This window comes from Wasmannia auropunctata, unplaced genomic scaffold (genome assembly GCF_000956235.1).
Source record: "Wasmannia auropunctata unplaced genomic scaffold, wasmannia.A_1.0 LD336085.1, whole genome shotgun sequence".
Classification (NCBI taxonomy): Eukaryota; Metazoa; Arthropoda; class Insecta; order Hymenoptera; family Formicidae; genus Wasmannia; species Wasmannia auropunctata.
In genome coordinates this window covers 2,985,978-2,988,830 of record NW_012026805.1, presented here as the reverse complement: position 1 = coordinate 2,988,830, position 2,853 = coordinate 2,985,978, and the positions used below count along the sequence as shown (strand labels likewise).

General features: G+C 49.6%; 1 protein-coding gene across 1 annotated transcript in view; it reads left to right on the top strand.

Moving 5' to 3' along the window:
- Positions 1-1,264: 1,264 nt before the first annotated feature.
- The window catches only part of LOC105448546, a 5,558-nt gene continuing 3,969 nt past the window's right edge, over positions 1,265-2,853 (top strand). Inside the window, exon 1 of the mRNA XM_011687192.1 lies at positions 1,265-2,734. Within this exon, the coding sequence (XP_011685494.1) occupies positions 1,265-2,734 (1,470 nt within the window). The remainder of the gene's footprint in view (positions 2,735-2,853) is intronic.

The following is a 2,853-nucleotide window of genomic DNA, read 5'->3' as shown; positions in this document are numbered from 1 at the left end:
CCTCGACAAGGGCGGTTTAGATAACGCCACGTTAAAACTGCGAATTGCGCGCTTAACGGTCTTATATCACGCGTACGAAGAGTATAACGACGAGTTCGCGTTGCTAGACTCGAGCGATGGGCATCAAGCTGAGTTCACGAATATCCAAGAACGCTTTTATTCCTTCGCCGACAGAATCGAGAATATCTTAAACGCGGCAGACCTTTCGGCCGCGAGCACTAGCGGAATGAGTAACGAAACGCGAGTTACCGATGGCGAAAATGTAACGCCTATTGCAAAGCGGCGAATTAAGTTGCCTCAGGCTCCCTTGCCCACATTCGACGGTAGTTACGAGGGCTGGTTAACATTCAAAAACGCGTTTCGCGATATGATAGATTCACGGGAAGATTTGTCAGATATTGATAAGCTGCATTACTTGAAATCAGCGTTAAACGGCGAAGCAGCCAACAAGATAAAAATATTCGCCGCCGATAGTATAAATTATTCCAACGCGTGGAAATTATTAGAGCGTTCGTACGAGGTGAAGCGAATACTAATCTCCCGGCATCTCTCGTTGATTCAAAATCTACCGGTGCTTGACAAAGAAAATACGAGCGGTCTATCTAAACTCGCCGACGATGCGCAGCAACACGTCGCGTCGTTAAACGCGTTGGGCGTCTCTGTCGGGCCGGAAATGATGGTTCATATTCTCGAAAGTAAACTGCCGAAAGTCACGTTGGAAAAGTGGGAGCTAACTCTTGAGCGAGACGAATTCCCAAAACTTGATCAGATGTATGAGTTTTTGTATAAGACTGCAGTGTGCGCGTCGAAACGCGAAAGATCGAGACCGGCGGAGGCCGAGAAATGCAAGGGCGAACCCCCGGCTAAGAGGAAGCAAAGTTATCCCGCGAATAAAGCTTTCATGCTGGATGCATCGCGTAATTGCGTTATATGTAAGGCAAGGCGACATCCGTTATACCTTTGTGGCAAATTCAAGCAGTTAACGGTGCCTAAACGTATTGAGGCAGTAAAGAGCGCAAAAATTTGCTACAACTGTTTGCGCTCTCACCGAGATCGCCCTTGCAGATTCTCTGGTTGCACGATCTGCCAGAAGCGGCATAACACGCTTCTGCACCTCAACGGATACGTGGCCGCAGGTAAACCCGACGGGAAGAAGCCGGAAGTTGCGCAGTCCGCATGACTAGCCGGCGCGGGCAACGACGGCGTTGCAACGAGTCTCGCGGCGGTATCTTACGAGACGACGCCGCAATTGTTAACGAGCGCGATGGTATACCTGCGGGACAATAAGCGCAATCTTGTTAAATGCCGGGCGTTGTTGGACACGGGCGCGACCGCTAATTTCATATCCGAGAGCATCGTGAAACGCTTGCGCGTACCCGTGAGTGCGCATTTGACGACGATCGGGGCAATTAATTCCACGAACACTGTCTCGAAAAGTATAACGCGAATTAACGTGCAGTCGACGCGCGGCGATTTCAGCAGGGATATGACGTGCTTAGTTATACCGGCTATCGCAGACCTGATACCGTCGGAAGTTTTTCCGCGGGATTTGATCGAGATACCTTCGAACATAAAGTTAGCGGATCCAGATTTTTACTTGCCGCGCCCCGTTGATTTATTGATCGGTGCCGGAGCCACGCTATCGCTATTTTCCATTGGGCAGATCAATTTGTCGCGTGAAGGGCATGACTTGTATCTGCAAAAGACGCGTTTAGGTTGGATCGTCGCGGGAAGCGCGGCGCCATCCGCCGCGTCGAACACCGGGACGTGTTATCTGACGAGATTAGAGGCTCAACTCGATAAATTTTGGGCATTGGAAGAAATACAGGCGAGTAAACCGCGCTCCGCGGAAGAGATCGAATGCGAGGCGCATTTCGTAAGAAACACTTGTCGCGATAGCAACGGGCGCTACACGGTTCGTCTGCCGTTTCGCGAAACGAGCAAGCGTCTTGGCGATACGCGGTCTGTTGCATTGAAGCGTTTTCTGACATTAGAGCGAAAATTTCACGCAAACACATCATTAAAAAACGAATACACGTGGGTAATAGAGGAGTATATAAAATTAAATTATATTTCCGCGGTTACGGATCCTACGGGTGACGGATATTACATGCCTCATCACGCAGTAATAAAGGAATCGAACAATACTACCAAGGTTAGGGTCGTGTTTGACGCATCCGCGAAGGCGAATAACGGCGTGTCTCTAAATGATACGCTAATGATAGGACCTATAATCCAGGACAAGCTGTTTGCACATCTCATTCGATTCCGAACGTATAAATATGTCATTAACGCGGACATCGAGAAAATGTATCTGCAGGTACGCTTGCACGAGGACGATAGGCGATATCAACGAATTCTCTGGCGTGAGAAGGACGAGATTCAAACGTTTCAATTTAACACGCTCACGTTCGGGGTTTCGTCATCGTCATTTTTAGCAATTCGGACTCTTCAACAATTGGCAGACGACGAGCGTCACGCGTATCCTAGGGCGGCCGCAGTCCTTAAGGCGCATTTGTATGTCGATGATCTCTTATCGGGAGCCGATAGTATTGACGAGGCTCGGGCAATCAGGGACGAAATTATCGCGCTGCTTGCTCGGGGTGGGTTCTCTATACGGCAGTGGGCATCAAATGATGAACGCGTCATTGATGATCTCGCATCTGGCGCGCTGCATGCGAGTTTCGCGTTTGGTAAAGATCGTTCCTTGAAAGCGAACGCTTGGCATAACGTGGTGCGCGCAGAGAGACGAGATACGCTACACAGCCCAACCTATTAGGATCCCGGAAAGATTGACGAAACGAAACATACTGTCAGAGATCGCGAAAATTTACGACCCGCTGGGGCTGCTGG